Consider the following 24,667-nt stretch of genomic DNA (forward strand, 5'->3'; position numbering starts at 1 on the left):
GCCAGGTGGGCAGCAGCAGGTGGGTCCTTGGGGACAGAGCTCTCTGCTCCCTGAGGCCATGTCTGGAGCTGCTTTCGTTGGACACACCCTCCTGCCCTGTGCTCTGCCTCAGCTGACCACAGACTGGACCCATGAAACCTCCCCTAGGTGGTTTGTGCCAGGCCTCTGGGCACGGCGGTCAGGGGCTGACAGCACACCGCGTGAATGCTTTTTCTGTTCTACTGTCCAGGGAACAAAGACAAGGAGAGAAACCTGTCCACAGGGTGCAGATGCAGTTTTGTTCCGAAACATCTTCCTGCTGGTCAGCAGCACCCCAGGCCACCGTCAGCCCTGTGCTCACATTTTAGAAGTGAACCCTGAGCGCTCAGGCCAAGCGTGGCCGGGGACCAGCAATGGGAAAGGGAAAGGCAGGTCAGGAGCCCCCACGCTCAGGAACACGGCCTGCCCTAGCCCAGGAAGCGGAACCTGATGAGCGCTCACGGGCTTCCCTGGGCACCAGGCCGGCCTGGCACCAGCAGTGTGCCGTCCTGTGCCGTCCAGAGGCCCTCCCACTCCAGGGACCTGCAGGGCCACCCTGGGGACAAGAGCCAAGACTTGACCTCGGCCTCAGGCCTGTGGTCTCAGACGTCTCTGACTCACCCTCGGGAGAAGCGGCCGCGGTGGCTGGCCCAGAGGACCGCCCCACCACACCCTCACAGCGATCCCAGGTACGCCCGCAGGAGAGGCAGCCCACCCAGCGCATGTACCTTGAACTCTGGCTGCCTGGCCACCGTCACCGGCATGTGTCCCACGAGGAGCGGGTGCGTTTCCTTCTTGGTGTGACTGCCCTCGTCGTCCACGCAGAACCAGCCCAGGTGGTTCTCCTCCTCTGTGTTACATTCAGAGAGTGGCGCTCAGTCCCAGGAGCGGCCATGCGACCCCCAGTTCTGCTGCTCAGGAGCCTGAGCCACCAGCATTGCTCGGGGTGGCAGCACCTCCTCTTCCTAAAGCGGGCACAGCACTCGGGGTCCCAGAGACCGAGAGCCCCAGCCCCGCCTGCTGGGTGCCCACGGGCTCTCCCTCAGGCTGCCTCCTTCACCCTCCATGTTCAAAGTCCCCTGGAGGGCCGCCGTCACACACCAGGGATGGGGTGTGACACTGCGGGTGAAGGAGGACGATACCAGGAAGACACGTTGGCAGCTAAGGGTCCGTCCTGGCTTTGAAGAACCATCTCAAAGATCTTCACGTCCACTCCCTCCCTCAGAGTGGCCGTCTCCCATGTGTGGTCACTCTGAGCCCAACCTGGCACATCGCCAGCTCAGGAGAAAGGGAGCAGTGGGCCCTCTGCCCTGGGTACAGCCCCACCACAGCAGGAAGCCCCTGCCTCCTGCCCCCAGCTCCCCAGGGGATGAGTGTCCACCTGCAGACCAGGTGTCCCTTCTGCTTGGTTCTGACAGTCTCATCTGGAGGAGCAGCTCACACACATCTACACCCCAGTGACTGCACAGCAGGTCTGTGTGGTGAGCCACATGAGTGGCCAAGGGACAGAGGAACCAGAAAATAGTCATCAAGCCACGCAGATCCACGGCAGGCCCTCAGGACTCGTGTGTCGCCACAGGGAACAGCAGGCAGGCAGAAGAGCCCAGGCGGCGCCTGCTCCTGGGAGATGCCCACACCAGGCCGGCGCTCTGACCATGGCCTCAGACACTGGACCACCTCATGCTCAAAAGCTGAGCGCCAGGAGTCCGGTTCCAAGGGAGCCCGAGCCTCCTTCCTGCAACCCCTAAATCATCACACACACTTCTTAAAGATCACACACGTCTGAAAACACCCCTCCAGGCTAATGGGGGGACTATCACCAAGTCTCTTTGTCTTTCTGATTTTATCCTCTGAGACCAGGAGTTCGGCAGAGAAAGGTCCACAGAGGACAACCAGCAGGATGCGTGGCTTTCTCGAGCACACCCAGGTCAGCTTCGGTGAGCCACATCTTACCCAGGGCGAGCTTGGCCATCTGCAAGTTGTTGACCCAGGACTCTTTGATGGCAGGCGTGAACGTGTTGAACACAGCCGTGAAGAAAGTGGGCCGCCCAGACCTGCCAGGAGCAACAGACGCACACTCTACAAGAGGCGTGCCACACACCCGTCTCCACCAGGCACCAGCCAAGAGCACCCCCCCACCCCCCCACCCCCACCCCCGGGACAGAGACCCACCCCGCCCAGGAAGGCTCTCTGATGTCACTGACTTGTCCTGCTTCCCCGGGAGCTGTAGCTGAATTCTGCAGCGGTCAGCAGCTCTGATTTCTTCCTCTTTCTTCAGAATCAGTCTTTGTAAACCTGATGTCCAATCATGGGCTACGGACTGGTTTAAGTTCTACAGAGGGAACCCAGAAGCACATTTATTTTAAAAGCGTTTAAAAAATATGGAGGAGGAGGAGGAGGAAAAGCCAAGTTGCAACACAGAACATTCAGGGAAGCCCAAAGCACCCCACCGGCCACGCGGCGAGTCGCCATGGCAGACCTGCAGACACCCACACCCCCGACAGAGCTCTGGTGCGCCCCACCTACCTGATAGCTCCCTTTAAGGTTTCCTATCAGCTGAGCAATCTGGCCCACAACGTTCAGGTCGTGCAGCAGGTTTTGCAGATCTTGATACAGCTGTCCTGGACCCATGTAAACTTTGTCTACAAAGCAAGCAAGAAAAAGAGGGTCGGTCGAACAGGTCGTTACTGCAGTGCTGGAAAGAAACACAGGTAAATTCTATTTACTATTTTAAGTTGGAGGTTAATCTTGAATGTTTTAAAAGTGGGCATCTTCAAGAATTTAGTATTTTTTAAATCTCTTTTAAATTCTTACTTTGAAATATTTTAGACTTACAGAAGAACACCAGAGAATGGCACGATGAGTCCCCCCAAGTGCCCCTCGCCCACCTTCCCTGGGGTGGAAACTAGGCACACACACCACTGCCGACGGATCCCCCTGTTCAAATGTCACTGGTTTCCCAAGAGCACCATCCCCTGTCTGGGAGCCACTCAGGCTCCTGCACCACGAGGCTGTCATGATCAAGGAGCGTGACCTGCCGCTGTGGAGGACACTGTGGGTTATTTTACAGGATGTCTCATGCTTTGGTTTGACTGGTGTTTTGTCACTTCCCATATTTTAAATCTGAACCAGATTTCTAGTATCTGGGGCCAACCCACCCCGAGAATCCCTGTGATCCTCCCTGAAGTGAGGGGGAGGGGGAAACAGAACATTCAGGGAGGCCGTGGTTCTTCTGCGCTGACTGGCAGTGGGCAGTGCGTGTCCACTCGGCCGTCCCACCACGTACTGAGGCTGGGTGGGCTGCAGTGCTACTCCGACTCTGTGGCACTGAGTCCCACAGCAACCTGTGGGCAGAGCAGGCCCCGTTCCCCAGGCCAGCTGAAACTGCCCAAGGCCACAAATGTGCAACAGGAAGGGCTGGAACTCAGAACGACATTCAAGGCCCATGCGTAGACCAAGGGGAGGTGACATCAGTCTTCTCCTACGTCCACGTGAATCGACTGCGTCAGCTCACACTGCTACCCAGGGAAGGAGCCAGACTCAAATCCAGGCAGAAGGGATTCGTGTGGCTGAGAGGGGAACGGTGCCTTGGTACCTGGGTCCCCGGGATGCTGCCTGGACATAGTCCTGTGCAAAAGGACACAGCTGAGTTGGAGCTTTACCATGGACGCCTTCACATTTGTAATGGTTTCCAACAAGGGTCCCGATGTTCAACCAGCCTGGGCGCTTGCACATGCTCCCGTCCTACAGCATGTCTAATGCACAGTATAGTGAGGGCCAACGAGATCTACGGACGTCCACCATAAACATTTCATAGGCCCCTGGACATGGCTCCTCATCCTACAGCATGTCTAATGCACAGTGTACGTGAGGGCCAATGAGATCTATGGACATCCCTCATAAACATTTCATAGGCCCCTGGACATGACCTCCCCGTCCTACAGTGTGTACGTAGGGCCAACGAGATGGGTTCACGTCCACCATACACACTTCCTAGTCACCTGTATCTAACTGCATCACTGCTTACATGGGAGGAGGTTGAAGTCCTCATTTTGTGGGCACTTAGTTTAAGGGTGTGACTACAGGGGTTTATCCATAGGGTAGGCCTGGTTTTCAAGATGAAATCTCATGTTAGTTACCTCTAAAGCATTATGAAGTTTCATAAAAAAGGGGACAAATCTATCCCTGTGATTTTATACAAGTACTAACTTCTTAACAATCTTTCCTTACAGAATGCTTATGAATATTTTATATTATCGCACATATTTCCTTTCATTTATGAACTTCTGAACTACAACACACTGATAAAGTAAATTAATAAAGCTACATCAACTGTATTAACTTTTCAACACCTCCTTTCTGTCACCTGTACGATTATCATTCAAGGAAACTGACCCTTTTGCATTGGTGTCCAGCTCAAGGAGCGTTAGCACAGGTGCGGCTGAGTGTGACATCTGGGTCAGCCCAGGGAACAGCTGCACCAGGAGCCGCCGCCCACGGGCCCGCTCCATGGCCACGCGGTGTTTGACGCGTCCCCTCGTCTCCTGCCCCACCCAGTGCACTTACATGGGCACAGTATTTAGTTGGTGCGCCCTGGGTTCTGGAGGACAGTGGCTCCCACTCCTGGGCAGGAAGGCACAGGCAGACCTCACCCTGTGCCCATCTGCACAGGGACCCCGTGCTGCATGGCTACCTGCTCTCGCCCCTCCTGCTCCACCTCCGAGAGTGAGGTCAGCTACAAGGGAACTTCTTGGCAACTGTGTCGGGGGGGGGGTCAGAGTCCAGCCTTTGTGCTTGATTTGCAGACGTCTCCTTCTCCCCCCAAACGTCTCTGTGAGAAGCCACATGTTGGAAGGGAAAACGTGTGGGAACCAGAGTCGCTGAGCGCAGGCCAGGGGCCGGCCACTCTCTCGAACGTGGTTTCTCCACAGCGAGGCTCAGGCGTCCATGCTCCAGAACTTGCTGGGAACCAACCCTCTGGCCCTGGTCTGTTTCCTCTCTGTAAAGAGGGATGGAACCACTTCTCCTGTCTGCTTCCTAGCACTGCTCTGAGGGTCAAATGGACAGTGACTGTGAATCGATTTTTAACTAACACATACATCATGAGTATCGTGCAAATGAGTGCCACCATGGGCAGCAGGTGGGCACCCTCCCAGCAGGGCAGGACGGCAGGGCGGGACCTGGTGCAGAGGCTGTCCAAATGTGACTTCAGTCCAGAAGAGAGCTCTTCTATTTTATGGTCAAAATTTACTGACCAATAAAACACCTGAAGCTCAAGATTTTGTTAGAGCCGATGTCCAGCCACCTCGTAGTGGATTTCAAGTACTTTAAATTCTGTGAGAAGGTCTCTGGTCTTTCCTTTTCTCACGGGCACTGCCTGTTTCCATGGAAACCCCTGCCACAGCTGGGAAATTCTGGATGTGGGCTGAATGGACCCCTGTGTGAAAAGAAGCAGGGGCTGCCGGGCCGTGGCAGCGCCAGCACCGGCGGGACCCTCTGCAGGCGGCTTCCTCGGCCTCCTGGAGGCTCGCCAGCCTGGGACCACAGGGCCCGCGGCCAGGCTGGAGCCAGTCCACTCCCAGGCAGGGGCGGGGTGCAGGACCAGGGGCACAGGGGAGCCGCTGCTGCAGCCACCCCTCCCAGGCAGCGCCCAGCAGGACAGGCACTGCTTCCCAGACCCCCCAAGTGCGTCGCCCCTTCCAGGACTTGACCCCTCCTGAGTTCCACAGTCACTGTCCCTGGCACCACCAGCGTCCCCTCCCTGGCCCCTGTCCTCCCCCACCCTCCCCAGCGCCCGCCCCTCCTGCCTGCTCCCAGGATGGCTTCCTCAGAGAGCAAGGACACGGTGCTCACCAAGGAAACACTGGCCAGCACCTGCCCTGTGGGAAGGAGCACCCGAGGTACAAAGTCCACACCTGCTGGTGCCAGGTGTGGCTGTGAGAGGCAGGGAGGGGCTGGCAGAGCAGCACCGAGCAAGGAGACGGTGCTGCGGTGCTGCGAGGCCTGTCCTGTCCAGCTTCTCCTCCCAATGCCCTGGAGCAGGACAGGCAGGAGGCAGAACAGCAACTCCCAGCGGAGAACAGTCCCTGGAGACATCCTGTCTGGAAGCAACCCCTGCTCCCACAGGCAGGGCAGGAAAAGCGGCCCCAGAAGCCTAAGAGCAAAACCAGGGGACATTCCGAGATGACTTTCCCACAGTGGCCGAGGCTCCGTCTTCTAACATGAACATCCACTTTCCCCAGAGCCCTTTGACAGGGATTTTGGACAAGACCCCAGAAGCACAACCAACACAAGCAATAACAGGCAAACCAGATTCTATCAAACTCGGACCCTCTGCCCAGCAAATGCACAGAGTGAAGAGACCCTCCCATGCAGGCCAGCTCTCCATCACAGCCCGACTGCAACATGGAAGGGGAAAGGTCTGTTTGGCTCATGGTTCCAGAGGTTTCTACCTGTGATGGGCCAGCTCCATGCTCTGGGCCTAAGTGAGGCAGCACATCATGGCAGAGGAGGGGTGGGGAGCTGCTCAGCTCCAGCTGCCCAAGGGCAGGGGGAGTTCCCAAAGGCACACCTGAAGGGCCCACCTCCCCACAGTCCATTCAGCTGTGAGCCCTCCAATGGACCAGGCCCCCGGTGAGGTCAGAGCCCCGTGAAGTTCCCGAGGCTCGCCTCTGGACACTGCTGCACTGGGGACCCAGGCTTCAGCACACTGGCCTTGGGGGGACGTCCCAGATTCAACCACAGGACTACAGAATTAGGGGAAAACGCACGTGAAATACTCATCTGACCAAGGTTTGGTATCCAGAATACATAAGGAACTCAAAATAAAACCACCCAATCATCCAATTAAAAATGGGCAAAGGATGGGGCTGGGGCTCAGTGGTGGAGCACCTGCCTAGCACGTGTGAGGCACTGGGTTCGATTCTCAGCACCACATGTGAATAAATGAACAAAATAAAGGTCCATCAGCAACTAACAATACCTGTGAAAACAACTTTAAAAAATGGGCGAAAGATCTATATAAATGTTTCTCAAAAGAAGAAAACAATATATAACAAAATCCTCAGCATCACTAATCATCAGGGAAATGCAATCACACCGTGCTGAGACCCTGCCTCACGGTAGTGGGGATGGCTATTCCCAAAACAGACGACGGCGGCTGCTGGTAAGAGTGCCGGGGGCCAGCTCTCACGCTGCTGCTGGAACGTGGGTCAGGGCAGCCGGGAGGAGGGCGGGGCACAGGCAGGTCCCAGAAACCGAGGACGGTGCTGCCACAGCCCCTGCGACCCCCTGGGCATGCAATGGAGGGCAATCTGCAAAGGGACACCCAGCACAGCACCCCACAGCCAGCGGAGGGGCCGTGGCCGGGGTGGACCTGCAGTGCTCTTCACCACGCAGCAGTACTCAGCTCTGACCCGACAGTTGTCACTCCCACTACCTGGATGGGACCGAGGACGCCACAGAAGGACAAGCACCACCGGGCCCTCCCACGCGGACACTGAGCAGGGACCATGACGACTAGGGGCTGGGAGGCGGAGGGGACCGCGGGCACCCGACAGCGGCAGACGTGCACAGTAGGTGAAGAGCCTATGAGTGACCAGAAGAGGGGACTCAAGGCTCTGCACACAAGGCAGTGACAGGAGATGGCCAGTGACGGACAGGAAGCCAGGTTCAGCTGCTGGTCACAGGAGGTCTGCCGGGCTCCCTGTGGACCTGTGTTCTGAGAAACTCCAACTGGGACAAGGCATCACAAGCCACTAGCAGACAGAGGAGGTGGCAGCCTGGCTCTGTGGTGGCACTTACCCACCTGGGAGGGCAGGTAGGCTTCAGTGCAGCTCCTAGCCCAGGTGTGGAGTCAGCAAGCGGTGCCCACACTGGGCTCTGGTCCTTCACAACTCTACTGGGAAAAGAAGTCACCAGGACCACCACACCCGAAGGCTTTCCGGGTCATCCTGGCCAGCCAGATGCCTGCTGACGGGAGGACGTGCTTCCAGGGCCAGCAGGACCACCAGGAGTCCCTGCTGGGGTAGAGGTGCCCTATGTGAGCAGGGGTGGAGCATAAGGGCCACCCAGGGAACTGCCAAGTCACAGGAGCTTCATGGAGGTCGTTCACACCATGGGACATCCCTGAGGCTGTCATGGTTGGGATGTGAGGTGTCCCCCAAAAGCTCACAGGTGAGGCAACGCAAGACAGTTCACAGGAGAAAGCACCGGGCTGTGAGAGCTCCACCCAGTCAGGGATCCAGTCCCTGGAGGGACTAGCTGGTGACGAGGAGGTGTGGTCTGGCTGCAGCAGGGCCCTGGGTGCGGCTGTGGGTGGAGTCTGCTTCCTGGTCATCCTGGGAGCTGCCCTCCACCACACTCTTCCTCCACAGTCTTCGGCCTCTTTTGAGCCCCGTGGAATGGAGTCTGCTGTCTACGGATTGACACCTCTGAAACCGTGAATCCCTCCATGAACTTTTCCTCCCCTAAAACTGTTATGGCCCATCTTTTAGTCACACAGCGAAACAGCTGACTAAAACAGGGGAATGGTCGACAGCAAGGAATCCTCCCTCCAGCCACACACCCCGCTACGAAGGACGACCGCCCACTGCAACCGGCTTCCTGACCACACCTGCGTGAGGTCCAGCTGTTCACGGGACATGGAAAGCCTCGCAGCTGAGGCTGGCCCCTGCTCACCGACGGCAGAGGTCAGGTCCCTCCCCAAGACTCCCTCAAAGCCCACGGCTCCCGGGAAGAGGAGCCAGGCTCAGGCCAGGTCTCTCCTCACAGGTGCAGCCCGCAGGGTGACTGGGCTGGGTGACTCCACGCCCCCGACACAGGGCCAGCCAGGCCTGCAGCAGCCTGCCCAGCTTTCCATCAAGTCCAGCCTCAGCCACCCGTCCCCAGGTGAGGAGAGTCACAGGGCTTCAGTGGCAGCAGAGCAAGGCACACTGCTGGGCCAGGCAGGGGCCGGGGTCAGACACTGGAGTCTCTGCAGTCAGGCCAGGGGGGAACCAAGGCCCCCCGGCCCTGGGGTCTCGGGAGAACGGTTCCCACACACTGAGCCCCTGCTCTCCTGCTGAGGAAGGGCCAGGGCCGAGTTCCCTGATGGAGCCCACTCCACCTCCGCCCTGCTGGTGCATGTCCTGTCCAGGGCGTGTGCTCCTCTGGTGGGCTCTTGGGTTCATCCCCTCCACACACTGCGCCCCAACAGGTTTCTGTATCTCCTGGAAGTTTTCAGGGTCTCTCCTGTGGCACGTCCCAAGGCAGCACAGGTCCACCTCTTCCAGCCTGGGGTTAGTGACCCCCATCTCCCGGTCCCCCACAGATCCCATCACACTGCAGAAGTATCCTGCACTTTTAGAAGACTGGGAGTGGGGGTGGGCACTAGAGACTGACCCCTCTGCAGAGGGGAGGCGGATGCGTCCTGGAACACCATGCCTCTTCAGGCCCACTGCCAGGGCGAGCAAGACCCCTGGATGTGCTGCCCGCCTGGGTCCTGCAGTTCTCAGGTCTGCACTACCGCCACAGCGGGAACAGTGCCCGACCCAGGGGCACATGGCCCCGTGCTGTCCTCAGGTAGGGCCACCTTTCCTCGGGCCCGTGCCTCTCTTTTCCTTCAGACCTTTCACTGGAGCTTTATAACTGTACCTGACGGTGTCATCTGTTGTCACATGTGGTGACAGTGTAACTTGGGCAATGCCATTCCCCACCTGCCATCCCCCGTGCTCTTCCCTGACCCCCACGCCCCTTGCTCCCTTTTTCCTCTCTAGCTCCTACATGTGGGAGAAACATCCGACCCTTGACCTGAGTTGGGTGTTTCACTTAACATAATGCTCTCAAGTTCCAGCCATTGTCCTGCAGGTGCTACAACCTCATTCTTCTCTATGGATACATAAAACTCCGTTGTGTACATCTGTCCATCCATCCATCGACAGACACCTATGTTGACAGTCCCACAGTGTGGCCATTGTCAACTGGGCGGCCATAAACATGGACGTGCCTGTCTCACTGTAGTCAGACGGCTTTCATTCTTCAGGATAAATTCCGAGAAGAGGTAGAGCTGGGTCACACGGTGGTTCCACGCCTAGTCTTTTAGAAACCTCCATACAATCCCATACAGTCTCAGCAACAGTGCCAAAGTGTTCCTTTCATCCGCGTCCTCTGCAGCCTCACTAGAGTCTGCGTCCAGATAACTCCGTTCTGACTGTGGGGGAGGAAATCTCTGCGTGGCTCTGGTTTGCGCTTCCCTAATTCCTAATGATGTTGAACATTTTTTCATGTATTTGTGGGCCTTTTGTATTTCTTCTTTTAAGAATGTCTGTTTAGTTCATTTGCCTGTTTATTAATTGAGTTATTTGGGCTTTTTGATGTTAAATTTTTTGAGTTCTTTATATATTCTGGCGATTAATCTTCTGTTGGAAAAGTAGGTAGCAAAATTCCCCCATTATTCCCCATTCTGTGGGTTCTCTCTTCCCATTCCTGATTGTTTCCTTGCTCTTCAGAAGCATTTTAATTTGATGGTTAGTTTAATTATTAACTCTTGGTACCATTACCTGAGCTTGGGGTCCTATCTGGAAAGTCACTGCATTTTCCTCTAGGAGCCACAGTTTCTGGTCTAATCCTGAGGTCTTTGGTCCGCTGTGACTTTGGCACACTCGGATGACAGTTGTCCCGGCACTGTTTGTTAGAGAGGCATCTTTTCTCCAGGGTGTGTCTTGGCAGCTTTGTCCAGGACCAGATGTGTGGGTCTGTCTGTCTTCTCTTTTGTGCTGTTGGCCCAGGGTCTGTTTTCACACCTTTCCATGTAGTTTTGTGACTATGATTCTGTACTATAAAGTCAGAAACTGTGAGCCCTCCAGCATTCTCTTTTGGCTTAGAATTGCTTTGGCTATTCTGGGTCTTTTATTCCTCTAAATGAACTTGAGAGCTGTTTTTCCTAGTTCTGTGGAGAACGAGAAAATGACCCTGGAATGTGGATGGCTTTGCACCGAGTCTGCCTATTACTTGGTGGGAGGCCGTTTTAACAATATTGACCCTGCCTGTCCAGGAACACGAATCCGCTCTAGCCGTCTTGTGCTGGAGCTTTGGGATCTCTTAAGTGTATGATCTTATCTTCTCACACAGTGGTACGCTGCCTTCCTCCTCTCCCACTTTTTGTCCCTTTTCCTCTCTTGCCTCCTCTCTGTACAATTTCTAGCACGACACTAAACAGCAGTGGTGAGAGTGGACCCTCGTCTTGTTGCAGACTAGGAAGGAAGTGCTCTCCGTTGTCCCCTTCACTAGAGGCTGGCTTTGGGTCTTCACACAGCACCTTCATGATGTCGAGGCAGGTTCCTCTGTCCCTAGTCTCTTCAGTGTGTGTTTGTTTGTTTTTTAATCGTGAATGTGTGCTGAATTTTGACAAAGGCCACATATATTGAAATGACTAAGCAATCTTTGTCCTTAATTCTATTTATGCTGCACTCTCATTTTTAAGGCTTATATAACTAACCACAGAATGATAGGAAAGTTACAAAACAAAATGATCAATATTTGCCCAGGCAAATGAGTGTTCCCTTTAAAATATGCTTAAAGTGCACTATTATCATTATTATTATTATTATTCCACCATTTCAGGGCCATCTGGCTTGGAAGGTGTAAAGACTGGTGGACGGTCTCCACAGCCATGCTCCAGGAACCTGGCTTGGTGGAGAGGCCCCAGAGGAGCAAGGTTAGCATTCCTCTTCCCCACGGGACTCCTATGTAGCTCCTTGTCAGCTGGGCGTGTTCTGTCACCTGTTTATTGAAAATGAACCGGGCAGTGAAGATCTGCCTGAATAGAACCCACCCAGAGTCACGCTGCTCCTGGCAACAGGGAAAGCATCTTCTCAGAGCTCCACTTCCCACATGGGAAGTGATGGGCACCTCCGTGGAACTGCACCATGGTTGGTTCAGAGTCTTTCTCTCCCCCATCACAAGCTGCGATCCAGGAAGCCAGGGAGACCTCGTAAATCACCCAGAAAAGAAATGCACCACAGTTTACAAAATAACTTCTGGAATTCAGGAAGCTTGAGCCAATCCATGGGTTTCCGGAGAATCAAGGTGAGCACTTCCAGCCCTGTGCTAGGAGCAGAGTCCAAGGACTCGGGAGACCAGCATGCACGACAGAGGCCCACTCGAGGCAGTGTCCTGGGACTGGAGGGCTGGAGCGGCTCCCTGCTGGTTCTGGACTCCCATGGGCCTTCCCCAGCGCGGGTTGCTAGGCAGGGAGACCTACGCTCTGTCTGCAACACCAAACCACCCAGGCCTTCCAAAGCAGAATGTGCCAGAACAGAGCCATTCAAACAGGAGAACTGTCACGTGAACGTCCAGTGAGAACAAGAACTCCTACCTGGCTTCTCAAGATGATTCAGAACGAGACAGTAAGGGACCAGAAGGGGAGAACAGAGCGTGGACTGGAGCTGTCACCCCCGAAGGAGCAAGACCCAGGAAAGGGCTGAAGTCCTGGTGCAGACAGAGGGGCCAACTCCAGGGTTGCAGCTGGGCAGGATGCGTCCATGTTACAGCTCTGACACCACAGGACCCCTCGCCTCCTGACCAGCCGCAGTCCCTCTCCATTCTGTGTGAATCTGGATAGACCAGGATCCCAGCACTCGCTCTGCCGGCAAACGTGTTGGCCACTGACCGCATCCCCAGACAAAGGGCGGCAGGACACTCTGAGGTCTAAGAAGCCCCACAGGATTCTGAGCTGAGTCCCATCTCACAAGCCACACAGAAGCAACAAATTTGAACTGATTTGTTAAGACTTTTAAAATTTGGCCAAAAGGGACGCGAAGAGTTCCTAACATCATGACCACCAGGGAAACTGGTGGCTAAGCAGCGAGACCTACGCCAGACCAAGACCACAGGGGCACGCACGCACCGTCAGGGTGCTGCCAGCAGGTGTGGCAGAAAAGGGGGGCCTGCGCCCCGCTGGAGGGAAGGTGGAACCCAGCATGGAGGGTCCTCACCGGAGCCAGGGTCCCCCGCCAGCCACGCACCTGAGGAGGCGCCCAACTCCCGTGTCCACGGCACAGCATCACGACAGCCAGGACGTGGACGACCCAGGAGTCCACCGACAGGACAACAGGCAGAGGAAAAGCCATTTACGCGGCATGCTGCCAAGTCCCAAAGAAGAAGGGACACACTGCCCATGAGGACTTGGAGGGACTCGGAGGGACCCGTGTCAGTGAAGCACCACACGCAGCAAGAGGAACCCGGCCCTTTCCCACGTGGACGTCGGAAATCGTCCAGCTCAGCCTCACCAGGAGGGCTTCTAGGGCTGAGGGACCTGGGAGGAACTGCTTCATGACGGCATCGAGGGCTCCCGAGGGCTCACGCCACGTCCAGGGGGGACAGCGAGGGCTCCACCACGTCCCAGGGGGACAGCGAGGGGGGCTCACGCCACGTCCAGGGGGGACAGCGAGGGCTCCACCACGTCCCAGGGGAACAGGACGGCTCCACCACGTCCCAGGGGGACAGCGAGGGCTCCACCACGTCCCAGGGGGACAGCGAGGGCTCCGCCACGTCCCAGGGGGACAGCGAGGGCTCCGCCACGTCCCAGGGGGACAGCGAGGGCTCCGCCACGTCCCAGGGGGACAGCGAGGGCTCCTCCACGTCCCAGGGGGACAGCGAGGGCTCCACCACGTCCCGGGGGGACAGCGAGGGCTCCGCCACGTCCCGGGGGGACAGCGAGGGCTCCGCCACGTCCCGGGGGACAGCGAGGGCTCCGCCACGTCCCGGGGGACAGCGAGGGCTCCATCACGTCCCGGGGAGACAGGAGGGCTCCACCACGTCCCGGGGAGACAGGAGGGCTCCACCACGTCCCAGGGGGACAGCGAGGGCTCCACCACGTCCCGGGGAGACAGGAGGGCTCCACCACGTCCCGGGGAGACAGGAGGGCTCCACCACGTCCAGGGGGGACAGCGAGGGCTCCACCACGTCCTGGGGGACAGCGAGGGCTCCACCACGTCCCAGGGGGACAGCGAGGGCTCCGCCACGTCCTGGGGGACAGGAGGGCTACCCCACACTCAGTGCTTCTACTCACACGGTGCGTGGAGGAAGGAAGGAAGACTCACAGCGACTCTGGGAATCAAATGCAAGACAGACACTTCCCAGGCCCTTCCTCCCAGCTGCTTTGTGCCCTGACCCTGGTGACCCTCCCCTGTTCCGAGTCAGCACAAGTCATAACTCAGAGGTGAGGAAGGAAACGGAAGGGGGGGCCGGACTGCGCTGTCTCGAATCACAGTCAGCTTGAGCTATTCCAACACAGTAAGGCAGGCTCAGGTACAAACACGGGTTTTGGTTGTTTACTTTTTGGTACCCAGGACTAAGCCCAAGGGCACTTAACCACCGAGCCATAACCCCAGCCCTTTTCGTTTTTATTTTGAGACAGGGTCTCACAAAGTTGCTTAGGGCCCCACTTAGTTGCTGAAGCTGGCCTTGAACCTGTGATCCTCCTGCCTCAGCCTCCCAAGTCACTGGGATAACAGGCATGTGCCACTGTGCCAGGCACAAACGCATTCTAAAATGTTCACAAAACAGACATGAATAACTTCGGTATTTCTAAATAATTTTAAAGACTGTTTCACGATATTCAATTTGTCCTTGAATACATGTTAATGAGTCATGCCAATCTGAAAAAGGGTCTCTCCCCCACTCTCTTCCTCCCTGGTCCTCCTTCCTCTGCTCACCACCCCTCTGAGTGCATGTCACCTGAGAGCCAGCACCTCAGGGGACTGCAACTCTAGTAACCTCCCAGAGCAGCCTGCTAGGCAGATGACCAACAAACGACATGAGGGGACAGCAACCAGAGCTGGAGCTCATCTCTCCCACTCCCATCAGCGTGCGGCCTGGAACCTGTGCACAGGGACTGACCCTTAGAGGTTAAGGCTCAGCTGACATCTAAGGGGTCTTCTCAAGGTTCTCCTGCTCTGTGTTCTCCTGGTTCCTCAGTCCAGGGCAGAGGCCAACAAGTGAATAAACCAGGCCTTGCTTTCATTTTTAAAAGGAGGAGGAGGAAAGAATGACTTTGGAACTCGGGTCAAAATCCACAGCATGAACAACGTTTAGTAAGAACAATCCGACTAGGCCTGATGCCGGACGTTTCCACAGCCTCTAGTCATCGCGCCATAGTTCACCTGGACAAGTTCACAGACCAGCACTAATGTCACAGGGAAACCCAGGCAGAAGCATTAGGACGCTGGCCACAGCTGGAGTGTGCACAGCGGCCACAGGAGCAGGTCTGACCTGAGACTTCCTGCTGCCTGCAATTCGTGCCCATCTGGAGAGGAAGCCCCTGCTCACGTGCTTCCTGGAAGGGCGACCTGAGTCCCAGCTGGGGTGGCCAAGTGCACCCACTGGTGGCCATGGCTCCCACTGCAGGAGGCTGGACTACAGGTGAGACAAGTTCAGGGGCACGGCAGAAGCGTTCTGGACAGCTGTCCCACCAGACCCACCACTGAACCCTCGGGTGAGGCACGGCGGACCCCAACCTGCAAGAACAGCAATGGGGTCACTCACGTGGCTTCGCATTAGGGACCACGGCCAGGCTCTCGGGCGCATGTGTGGTGGGGCACCTGCCTTGGTGCCCTGTGCCGGGGCCATACTGGATCACGTCCGTGTGCCCTAGAGGCACACTCCACTTCAGCAGGTACCGTTGGCTGGCTGTGGGGCGGCTCTCGTGGGAGGTGCTGGAGGACAAGAAGGCTTGTCTCAGGAGTGCTGTGCCCGGGGTTATCCTCAGACCTTTCACACCCCGGCTCAGAGAAGCAGAAAATCCCAGCACCCGCTTCCCAGGAAGCCTCAGGGGCAGAGCAGGAGGCCTGGAGATGAGGCGCCCGAGAACTCTAGAGAGAGATCCCTGGGAGAACAGTCCACCAGACCCGGCTCCTACAGGTTCACAGTAACCACGTCCCTGCAATCCCCGACTCCAGCGGTGAGGAGCACAGGGAAACTAAGGAAAAGATGTGACCCCACAATCCAACTCCTATCACAGCACGGGACAGATGTAGAGAAGCATGTAAGGCAGGGGGCCAGGCAAGACCCACATGTGAGCAGCAGGAGCAGCCAAACAGCAAGGCTATGCCACTGGCATAAACCAAACGAAAGGATCTTTACTGCAGCAGAGAGATCACCAGACTCAGATTAGGAGAGGAACCTGAGGAGCAAGAGCAAGATGGCGAGGACTACCTGGAGCAGGGGCAAGGACAGTGAGGACCTGGGGGAGAGGGAAAAGGATGATGGCTGGGACCCAAGCAGCAGGGGTAAGTGTGACGGTGAGGACCTGGGGAGCAGGAGGAAGGGTGATGGTGAGGACCTGGGGAGCAGGAGGAAGGGTGATGGTGAGGACCTGGGGAGCAGGAGTAAGGGTGATGGTGAGGACCTGGGGAGCAGGAGTAAGGGTGATGGTGAGGAGCAGGAGTAAGGGTGATGGTGAGGACCTGGGGAGCAGGAGTAAGGGTGATGGTGGGGACCTGGGGAGCAGGGGTAAGGGTGATGGTGAGGACCTGGGGAGCAGGAGGAAGGGTGATGGTGACGACCTGGGGAGCAGGAGTAAGGGTGATGGTGAGGAGCAGGAGTAAGGGTGATGGTGAGGAGCAGGGGTAAGGGTGATGGTGAGGACCTGGGGAGCAGGAGGAAGGGTGATGGTGAAGACATAGGGAGCAGGAGGAAGGGTGATGGTGAGGACCTGGGGAGCAGGGGTAAGGGTGATGGTGAGGACCTGGGGAGCAGGGGTAAGGGTGATGGTGAGGAGCAGGAGTAAGGGTGATGGTGAGGAGCAGGGGTAAGGGTGATGGTGAGGACCTGGGGAGCAGGAGTAAGGGTGATGGTGAGGACCTGGGGAGCAGGAGTAAGGGTGATGGTGAGGACCTGGGGAGCAGGAGTAAGGGTGATGGTGAGGACCTGGGGAGCAGGGGTAAGGGTGATGGTGAGGACCTGGGGAGCAGGAGTAAGGGTGATGGTGAGGACCTGGGGAGCAGGAGTAAGGGTGATGGTGAGGACCTGGGGAGCAGGAGTAAGGGTGATGGTGACGACCTGGGGAGCAGGAGTAAGGGTGATGGTGAAGACATAGGGAGCAGGAGGAAGGGTGATGGTGAGGACCTGGGGAGCAGGAGGAAGGGTGATGGTGAGGAGCAGGGGAGCAGGAGGAAGGGTGATGGTGAGGAGCAGGGGTAAGGGTGATGGTGAGGAGCAGGAGTAAGGGTGATGGTGAGGAGCAGGGGTAAGGGTGATGGTGAGGACCTGGGGAGCAGGAGTAAGGGTGATGGTGAGGACCTGGGGAGCAGGAGTAAGGGTGATGGTGAGGACCTGGGGAGCAGGAGTAAGGGTGATGGTGAGGACCTGGGGAGCAGGGGTAAGGGTGATGGTGAGGACCTGGGGAGCAGGAGTAAGGGTGATGGTGAGGACCTGGGGAGCAGGAGTAAGGGTGATGGTGAGGACCTGGGGAGCAGGAGTAAGGGTGATGGTGACGACCTGGGGAGCAGGAGTAAGGGTGATGGTGAAGACATAGGGAGCAGGGGTAAGGGTGATGGTGAGGACCTGGGGAGCAGGAGGAAGGGTGATGGTGAGGAGCAGGGGAGCAGGAGGAAGGGTGATGGTGAGGAGCAGGGGTAAGGGTGACGGTGAGGACCTGGGGAGCAGGAGTAAGGGTGATGGTGAAGACATAGGGAGCAGGAGGAAGGGTGATGGTGAGGACCTGGGGAGCAGGGGTAAGGGTGATGGTGAGGACCTGGGGAGCAGGGGTAAGGGTGATGGTGAGGACCTGGGGAGCAGGGGTAAGGGTGATGGTGAGGACCTGGGGAGCAGGAGGAAGGGTGATGGTGAGGAGCAGGAGGAAGGGTGATGGTGAGGACCTGGGGAGCAGGGGTAAGGGTGATGGTGAGGACCTGGGGAGCAGGGGTAAGGGTGATGGTGAGGAGCAGGAGTAAGGGTGATGGTGAGGAGCAGGGGTAAGGGTGATGGTGAGGACCTGGGGAGCAGGAGTAAGGGTGATGGTGAGGACCTGGGGAGCAGGAGTAAGGGTGATGGTGAGGACCTGGGGAGCAGGAGTAAGGGTAATGGTGACGACCTGGGGAGCAGGAGTAAGGGTGATGGTGAGGACCTGGGGAGCAGGGGTAAGGGTGATGGTGAGGACCTGGGGAGCAGGAGGAAGGGTGATGGTGAGGACCTGGGGAGCAGGGGTAAGGGTGATGGTGAGGACCTGGGGAGCAGGGGTAAGGGTGATGGTGAGGAGCAGGAGTAAGGGTGATGGTGAGGAGCAGGGGTAAGGGTGATGGTGAGGACCTGGGGAGCAGGAGTAAGGGTGATGGTGAGGACCTGGGGAGCAGGAGTAAGGGTGATGGTGAGGACCTGGGGAGCAGGAGTAAGGGTGATGGTGAGGACCTGGGGAGCAGGGGTAAGGGTGATGGTGAGGACCTGGGGAGCAGGGGTAAGGGTGATGGTGAGGATCCCGGGGAGTAGCATCAAGGACGGCAGTTCCTGGACACATAGGCACCAGCCACTCTTCCAACCAGCTCCCAGGCCTCCTGGCCTTGCTCACACAGACCCTGCCAGGTGTCCGTCCAGGCCCTCATCCCCCTGTGCTGACAAGGAGTCTGGGGCTTCTTAGAGAGGGTGCTTTACAAAGTCTTAGAAGATGCATTGGGTTGGTGTACTGAGGGCCTCCCGACCTGTGAGGTCCTCGTGTCCACTGGGGGTCCCTGCTCTTCTGGTCATGCAGCAGAGCGGGGCATCTGTGGGAGTGCTGGGGAGTGTCTCACGAGGCTCTGGGAGGAGGGGGCCTGCACTTTGTGCTACCCGATGTCCATGGTGCCAGTGCCCCAGTTGGCCCTGTCGGGCTAGAGGTACAGCCCTGGCCTCCCAAATCCTGCAAGTCTAACGGCCAGCTCTGGCAAGCCGAAGAAGCTGGCTCCACTCTGCCAGGTCTTGTTCTGGAAAGCCCCAGGGAGGTCTAGTTACTCTCAAACCAGGGCCTCCTGCTCTGCCTGTGTGTAGCTTCTCGATTTCCTCAACTTCTACACAGGCCACACTGCTTAACGTGGAAGAGCCTGCCAGGCACAGTGGTGCACACCTGTAACCCCAGCCATCCAGGAGGCTGAGGCAGGAGGATGGCGAGGTCAAAGTGAGCCTCAGCGATTTAGTGAGGCCCTAAGCAATTTAGTGAAATATAAAAAGGGCTGAGGATGTGGCTCCGTAGTTAAGTGCCCTCGTTCAATCCCTGGTCCAAAATAAAGAAATAAATACAAATAAAGCAGAGAACTACCAAAGCACCCCTCCATTTCTTACACTAAGCCTGATGTGCCCAAATTGAAGGCCAAAATGCATTCACAGAGAAGCAGCAGAGAAAAGAAGCATCTGAGCACCCACAGAGAACTCCAGGTACAGGGGCGGCTCCGAGGGCCTGGGTCCAGGTCTGCTCCCCAGCACCCTCTGAGGAACGTTCCCAGGGTGCCATCCTCGGCCAGCAGGGCCCCCGGACTCGCTCCTGGCCCCCGCCCTCACAGCTCAGCCTGGGCGGGCAGTGACCCCAGGGGGGCAGAGCGGGGCACCTGGTGTCAGGCAGGCGCGGCCCAGCGCGGTGGCCAGCAGCAGGCCTGCCTGCTCTTACCGGGGGCTGGCCGTGGCGCACATCAGCACGTCGTTGAGCATGAAGAGCCGGCGCTCCTTGGTCTTGACGACTTCGCCCCTGTCGTTGTAAACCGTCTCGATCACGTCGTCGGAGCGGATGAGGTACCGACTTCCACTGCTCAGGAGCTGCATGTTGAAATGACGCCAGTCACCACGGAGTCCACCCAGAAAATGAGAGAGGACAGGAAGGTCTTCCAAACAGGAGGCTGCAGCATCAGTTCCACCCAGGTGTGGGGTGCGGGGCTCGAGGTGCGACATCAGCTTTGCAGCTGTCCCTAGAGGCGCTGACGGGCCAAGGACGCAGCCTCCCCTTACCTGTCACCCGACATGACCCCCTGAACCTGCTGCGCCCCTCACCCTGCACTCCGGAGCCGACACCCCTTGTCTGGCAGCACCAACAACCCGCAGGCGGCTCTTCGGCCGACTACTCTCTGGTGAGCCTCTGAGCTCTCCCAGGACGCCGTGTTCTAGTCCCTGGGCCAGACAGGAGTTGGCCTCTGCCAGCTTGTGCCAGAGTGACAGGCCCAGAGAAGTCCACTTCCAATAGTCAGTCCACAGGGGCTCAGGGTCCTGGGCCCAGGGGATCTACCGCCCTCTGGAGCCGGAACCGAGGCCACTGCCTGGCTATACACAGCTGGTGCAGATGCCCGCCTCCCGCCCAGGAAGAGCCAGGCAGGTCTCACTGGTGGCCACTCCACGGTGCATGTGCCTGGCCTGGCTCACTCTGCCCACATGGATTCACATGTGCGAGAGCTGCAGGCCAGTGTGACGTCAGCCGACCACGTCAAGAACACGGCTGGCGCCTTCTCTCCTTCCTTATGAATACCCCCACGTGAGGCGCTTGAGGGACTGAGGAAATGGCCGCTCAGACTGCATCCTGTCAAGTTCCCAGGGTCAGACCGCTGACCGTCCTCACCAAGCAGGAAACCATCCCACTGAGGAAAAGCGGGCACACCCTGACTACGACGTGTGATCACACAGCTCCCACCACACACCTCCCGGGGCCGGCGGCCAACAATACAGGGAGAGGCACCCTGCTGCAGGAAACCTGCTCGGCAGACATGAACCTGCATCTGCACCAGTCCTCACCACAGCCAGCTCGGACCTGCAGGGACGACGAAGGCACTGCTGTCCAGAACAGAACTCAGTGAAGCCAGAGAGCTGCTCCGGCCTTCCCGGGCGCTAGCCCAGCTGAGGAGCTCCCGAGTCTAGGAACCCTTTCCCAAGAAGACTCGGAGACGGACAGACCACCAAGGTCCGTCCCACCTGGAGACCTGAGCCCAGGGAAGGACCCCCGCCCCGTGGTGGGAGGGCTGAGGTGAGGGCCCGTCAGTGTGGAGCAGGAGCAGGCACAGCGCGGGAGGAGCAAACGTCTCTACCTTGTCCAGGTACCTTTCGTTCACGGCTTTGGCTATCTGTCTGATCTCACAGCGCTGGTCCGCATCCCTCTTTCTTTCGTTCAACTTCTCCGCTAAGGTTTCGAGCTCTGTCAGCGCCATCTGCAGGGGCAGCCTGTCGGGGTGTCCTTTGGACGTGTTCTTCAGCATGTCCTGGGAGCAAGAGGTAAAAGGCAGGCGGTCAGCACACACATGCTTCCAGCTGCTGTGCTCGACGGCACCACCCAGCGGGATGGGGGACGACAGTGTGGCCTCAGCTGGGAGAGGGCTGCAAGCCAAGTGAGCCTTGGGCAGCTCCTTTCACAACAGCGAATGGAGTGACTAGTGCAAAACACAGCGCTCTGCTGTCATCCCAGGGGCGTGGGAGACTGAGGCAGGAGGATCGCAAGTTTGAAGCCAGCATCAGCAACTCAGCAAGGCCCTAAGCAACTCAGCAAGGCCCTGTCTCCAAGTAAAATATAAAAAGGTTGTCTTAGAAACGGTCTCTACGAATGTGACCAAGTGGTTGGTGCCTTTCTCATCTAGAGCCTGGCACACACACCCATGCACAGATGCGTCCTCAACAACCCTTTCCCCTGGGTTTCCCAGCAGTGGTGAGTGTGCAGCAGTGCTGTGCGGTGCCCAGCAGGGCCAAATGCCCAGTGCCTCCCAAACCTGCTCCAGACAGCAGAGCTCTCGGGGCGCACACAGGCAGACCTGCTGAGCCTCTCCCCCAACAGCACCGCCTGCTCCCACCCGTGCCCCACCCTGGTCACTCCCACGATATCTCAAGTTTGCACTGCGGTCACATCTGTCTGTGGTCAGTGATTTCAATGTCACTATTGTCATTGTTCTGGGGCGCCACGTACTGTGTCCACAGAAAACAGTGATCTAACAGCATCCATTCTGAGGGCTCCCCAGCTCTCCCCGCTCTGTGGCCTCCCCACCTCCTGGCACACACTCAATGAGACCCACAATGACCCTGCGGGGGCCAAGTGTTCGAGGGAAAGGAAGCACCCGCATCTCCCCTGTGACCAAAGGCGCGACTGAGCCTAGAGAGGAAGGCAGTCGGAGCAGACGGCTGGGTCTACACCTGCTGCACCACAGCCAGACTGAGGGCGTGAAGGAGGTTCCCGCAGGACTCGGAGGCACGGCTCCCGTGAACACAGGGCGGTGAGGGGGCTGTCACCTGGGGGCTACAGGTGACTGAGTCCTGCCATTCCCCGTGAAAAGTGCCTGAGAGCACCATCAGGAGACACTCAGCCACCCTCCAGGTGAGGCCCATCCGCTGGCAGGTGCCAAGGCCCTGCGACTGCCTGCAGAGCTCTGCAAGTCTCTGGCAGGGATCCCATCTGCCCTGCCCAACCTGCCACCAAATGGCACACAGAGGCTGCTTCAGTGCACGATGTGAGAGTGGGCTGGCCGCAGCCACAGGACGGAGGCCGTCTCCTTACCTGGAGCAGGAGGATGAACTGCGGGAACCTCTGGATGGGCTTCATCATCAGGCTGTAGAGTGTGACCCTGTCTGGACTGCTCTCCTGGCTCTGCTGTGGGGAGAGCACGGCTCACTCCTGAGGCCAGTCACCTGCTGGCTGTGTTCCCATCACACAGATGGGGTGCCCTGAGGTATCCAGACCTGCAGGCGGCCCTGACTCCAGGAGGAAAGACATCCCTCCACCTGTGAGAAGCACTCGGGGCCCTCTTCTGGGGAGAGCCTGGGGCCACGGCTTTCCCAGAAGGGCCATGTTTACCATCTTAGGTGCCCTGGGCTCAGTCCTGGCCAGTCTGGCCCCAGGAGAGGACGGCCGCCTCTTCTGCTGCTTGGAGCAGAAGAAGGTCCTGGTGCCCAAGGGTCACCTTGGCCCACCTCTCTGTGCCTCGCAGGAGACATCAACTGGGTTGGACCACTGACCGGCTGAGGCTGTGGGCAGTCCCGACTTGGGGCTGCACCTGGTGTCGTCAGCTCTCCCAGCACGGGCAGCCACACAGTGCCCTAGAGCATGGTTAGCTGTGCCACCCCAAGATGCAGACAGCCAGCACACCCATCAGTGGTGCTGCGTGGCCTCCACGCCACGGCCGACACCTCAGAGGCTGCAGCCACGTCCTCAGAGGAAGTGAGATGGCTACTCGTCACGCTTCTTCCCCCAAGAGACAGACACGGACAGCCTCGGGACTCAGCACCGCAGCCCCCCCCGCCTGGGCAACTGCGACGGGCCACTCTGGCGATAAGGGAGGCGGGGACACTCAGCTTAGAGGACAGTGCTGTGCACGCACCCTGGCCGCAGCCTCCTGCGTGGCTACCTGACCTCACTCCAGTGCCTGCTGGGGAACCACTGTCCACCATGCAAATCCAGAGTCAGCAGGGCCCTGCGCTTGCTCCAGCAGGCGCCAGGAGGCACAGGACCCCCACCCGGCCACGTGGGGACTCTCCTCGGGGTCTGCCTTCCCAGGGCTCTGCTTGCCACTCTGACTCAGAGGGGCATCTCCAACCCAAAAACTTGCCTAGGCTTCCTTCACCCCAGGAAGGTGGCCAAGGCAGCTGTGGGAGCTGACCTTCATTGTCTGTCCACCTGTATGCTTTCAAGGATGGACAAGAGTTACTTTCAAAAGCTACCTTTGAGGTCCGAAACCACACCTAAGGCTCTGTGGGTACAGCCACCTCTGTTACAACTCCATGCCTGCGGGGCGGGGTCTGCAAAGGGCACCCTGAGTGCTTCCCCTGAACTCGCCTTCCCAGGGCCCCCGAACCCGGGCCACGTGCTCACCTTCAGGAATTCCAGGAGAGCAGGCTTCGCGGCACAGGTCTTCTTGAGCACGGCCACGGCTGTGCTGAAGTTGTTCACGTACTCACTGTAGGCGTCCAGCACCATGGACTTGGAGAACTGCGGCAAGGGGGAGGGCGACACGTGGCGTCCAAGCACCGCCCCCCAGCCCAGGGTGGCCCTCCAGGCCTGCCAGGGTCCTACGGCCTTCCCTCTGCCCACTGTGGAGCTCCCTGTGGCTGGCTGGCCTCACTCCCCAAGCCAAGGCCTCTCCGTGTCTTACTCTAAACTGTGCTGATCTGGGTTTCCACTGTGACGTCCCTCCCGCCCACAGACGGCCCTCTCTGCTTCCTGCCTAGCTGCCCTTGCTGGACTCAACCTGCACTAGAGAGCAAGGATCACTAGGTGGTGGTCCAGCTCTCTGGGACACAGGCGTCCACCTTCCCCCGGAACACAGGGCAGGACAACAATGCTTCTCAGGCTCGGGTCTCCTACCCTGTGCGTTCATTTTCCTAAAGACACACACGTTTCAAGAAGCAGGTACAGTTGCCCCTGGCATCAATTCCAGAGACTTGAAAATCGTTCCATGTTCTTCCCTGAGGATCTGTGTGTCCTCAGAAAGTCAGCACCCAACCCCAGTAGGGACCAGGGTGACTGCTCCTGAGAGAGGCAGGCTGCCACCTCAATGGCAGCTTACAAAAGGCCCCACCTTAGAACAGGTTTCCAGGGTGAATCTGACATAAATACAGAGCCCAGGCAGAACACGTAAAGTAAGTATCCAGTATTCTTCTGTCTGCCATAAGGATCTGTGAAGGGCATCGCGCAGATCTTTTGGTAAGAACTTGGTTTCCACATTATCTTCAAAACATCCTACAGAGA

At 58.0% G+C, this 24,667-nt stretch overlaps 1 protein-coding gene across 2 annotated transcripts in view; it reads right to left on the minus strand.

Moving 5' to 3' along the window:
* Positions 1–23,903, minus strand: part of Arhgef10 (Rho guanine nucleotide exchange factor 10) — a 43,889-nt gene extending 19,986 nt beyond the window's left edge. Inside the window, exons 1-9 of one of the 2 annotated variants that reach the window (XM_077792547.1) lie at positions 23,792–23,903; positions 22,481–22,570; positions 21,030–21,200; positions 19,631–19,776; positions 15,544–15,713; positions 2,545–2,660; positions 2,223–2,350; positions 1,972–2,072; positions 747–868 (exon numbers count right to left, since the gene is read on the minus strand). In XM_077792547.1, the coding sequence (XP_077648673.1) occupies positions 747–868; positions 1,972–2,072; positions 2,223–2,350; positions 2,545–2,660; positions 15,544–15,713; positions 19,631–19,776; positions 21,030–21,200; positions 22,481–22,570; positions 23,792–23,896 (1,149 nt within the window). In that variant the 5' untranslated portion in view covers positions 23,897–23,903. Of the gene's footprint in view, positions 1–746; positions 869–1,971; positions 2,073–2,222; positions 2,351–2,544; positions 2,661–15,543; positions 15,714–19,630; positions 19,777–21,029; positions 21,201–22,480; positions 22,574–23,791 lie in introns of both variants that reach the window. The other variant, XM_077792546.1, reaches the window with a different exon arrangement.
* Positions 23,904–24,667: the final 764 nt, after the last annotated feature.

Source organism: Urocitellus parryii, chromosome 14 (genome assembly GCF_045843805.1).
Source record: "Urocitellus parryii isolate mUroPar1 chromosome 14, mUroPar1.hap1, whole genome shotgun sequence".
Lineage (NCBI taxonomy): Eukaryota > Metazoa > Chordata > Mammalia > Rodentia > Sciuridae > Urocitellus > Urocitellus parryii.